The sequence below is a fragment of the Hoplias malabaricus genome, chromosome 1 (genome assembly GCF_029633855.1).
Source record: "Hoplias malabaricus isolate fHopMal1 chromosome 1, fHopMal1.hap1, whole genome shotgun sequence".
Taxonomy (NCBI): domain Eukaryota; kingdom Metazoa; phylum Chordata; class Actinopteri; order Characiformes; family Erythrinidae; genus Hoplias; species Hoplias malabaricus.
This window is the reverse complement of record NC_089800.1, coordinates 87314328-87316901: the sequence shown is the minus strand read 5'-3', so window position 1 is coordinate 87316901 and position 2574 is coordinate 87314328. Positions and strand designations below refer to the sequence as shown.

Below are 2574 nucleotides of genomic sequence, written 5' to 3'. Positions count from 1 at the left end.
TTATTCATGTAAATAATAAACATCTTATAGCTGCTGCTTAATTACACGATTACATAATGAACACTGTACTGTTGTATATGTGTTATTAATGTGTTACTACTGTTATTACGCCTGGAAATTAAATTACAATAGAATATTTTACAATGTGCACAATTATAAAATGGAAATAAATACACGCTTTTTCAAATATCACACTTTATATTGTGTTTATAATTTAATATTAATATATTAATAATATATGTACAACAATGTAATTACAGATGGTTTATTCAATGTTGCTAATACATTAACTTCAATTACTGCATAATAACATGTAATTACACAAGTTGGTGCTTGTGTATATCCATCTGTTTATTTCATCCTGCAGTGAATATGGTTGGGGTCCTATTAAAAATGTATTTCCTGCAAAAGTCAGTACGACCCCCTTAGTTACATTGTTGTTGCATCTGTTATTAATGTGCTACTACATTGTTATTACCGACAAGATTAATCTCGTTTAGGTTAATCCAGTCCCCTGCTCATTCAGATCCATGCATGCCTCCATCCAAACACACAGCTGCCGAATGTTACAGTGATTTCTCTGCCATTTCCTCAGGTGTGGGCTTCGCGACCCGGCAGGTGGGCAACGTGACCAAGCCCACCATCGTCATCAGCCATGAGGGGGACGCGGTGGTCGTCAAAACTCTGAGCACCTTCAAGAACACAGAGATCTCCTTCAAACTCGGAGAGGAGTTCGACGAGACCACCGCAGACGACAGGAACGTGAAGGTTGGTGTTTTTTTTTTACTGTCCACTTTATCAGAAACGGCAGTGGTCACTGATGTGTCCTGCTGTGGTCAGGGCGTGGTGCTTTGAGGAGAGCTGCACTTACACACAGTGATCTGACAGCCTCCTGCGGTGGGTCACAGTGATGAAGGCTTTAGACAAAAACATGGGGGTTTAATTCATTTATTGGAACTATTTACGATTATTAATGATTCGTTATTTAGTGCATATTTGCATAATATTTTCTGTGTGTGTAAACCTCAATATGAACAATACACTGTAAAAAAAGTTATTGTAAATTTTACAGTAAAATACTGGCAGCAGAGTTCCCAGGCATTTACCGTAATTTTACAGGAACACTACTGTATTTCAAATTTACAGCATATTACTGTAATTGAATAGTACAATAATTTACTGTAAATACTGTGATTTACAGTAAAATACTGTAGCAGATTTCTCAGGCATTTACCGTAATTTTACAGGAACACTACTGTATTTCAAATTTACAGCATATTACTGTAATTGAGTAATACAATAAAATATTGTAGCAGACTTGCTGTAAATTTACAGCAATGTTTTACAGTGTAGGCTTTGCTCAGACACATTTCAGTGAAGGAAACAGTGCAGTATTTTACTGAATGTTTACACATCGTATTCCACACAGAGTCCGATTCTGAATATGGCCTTGAGTTCAAGATTAACTTGATCTGGGAGAAACCCTTGCTTTGCTCTAAAACAGTAACTCACTGGAACTGGACCCAAGTCCTTAAACATCCCTGTGTCCATTTCTCTCTCCCCACAACAGTCCACCGTGACACTGGATGGAGACAAGCTTGTACACGTCCAGAAGTGGGACGGCAAAGAGACCAAGTTCATCAGAGAAATCAAGGATGGGAAAATGGTCATGGTACGAGATCCTTTCCATATTCTTTACACCGTATGGAGTTTACATTGCAGCGCTTGTTTCTGAATGTTGTATATTCCCAGACGTGTCACAGCTTCTGGCTAATCACACAGTAATTACATAGCACACAATACAAACTGAGTTATTATACGTTTATAACAGGTAAGTGGGCTAACTCAACGTCATCAAACAGCTTTGTTGTCTTTATGTCACTAATATCAAGCTGTATTTCCAAGGGTAAATGCAATATACACTGTGCGTTTTCTCTGTCATTTTGACTATTTTAATGTTGTGCAAAAGTCTGTCGATCCTTGTTAACGTCGCTACTTTTCCGTCTTCGTTCCCAGACCCTGACCTTTGAGGGCGTCCAGGCAGTTCGCACGTACGAAAAAGCGTAACGGAAGAAACAACTAAACGGACGGATGCTTCAGTCTACTCCTGGCAACTTGACCTCATTAGAGCAGCCTTTTTGTTTTTTTTTTCCAATATTTGATTAGATTGTGCCCCTTTACTGAGTGGGGCACCTTTTATAACTACTTTTTATATCAAACGCTTGGGTTGTGGAGTTACTTTTTTGAGTCATCTATGGATGTTTGTGTTAAACCAACTGAAATACACAGGTGTCGACATCTTTAGTCTCTGAGTCTTTCTTTAACGTAGTCCCACTTTATAATTAAGTTGCTAATAACTGGGTACTGAATAATACATGTGATGTTTTTGTAACTACTGTGTTATAAATGTGTTACAATATGTGTAATATGCATCAACGGTTTATATATATTTTTACAAAATGACATGCCAGCTTGTCGTAAGTACCAAAGTATCAAAGTACCAGAGTCTCAGAGATGGCCCCTATGTTACGTTTGAAGCAGTTTGAAAAGAGGCGGTGGCTAGCTTCAAATGTC

The 2574-nt window shown here is 38.0% G+C and overlaps 1 protein-coding gene across 1 annotated transcript in view; it reads left to right on the top strand.

Annotated features, from left to right (window-relative positions):
• Positions 1 to 2311, top strand: part of fabp7a (fatty acid binding protein 7, brain, a) — a 2628-nt gene extending 317 nt beyond the window's left edge. Inside the window, exons 2-4 of the mRNA XM_066675938.1 lie at positions 596 to 768; positions 1571 to 1672; positions 2017 to 2311. Coding sequence (XP_066532035.1) covers positions 596 to 768; positions 1571 to 1672; positions 2017 to 2067 — 326 coding nt within the window. The 3' untranslated portion in view covers positions 2068 to 2311. The remainder of the gene's footprint in view (positions 1 to 595; positions 769 to 1570; positions 1673 to 2016) is intronic.
• The last annotated feature ends 263 nt before the right edge of the window (positions 2312 to 2574 follow it).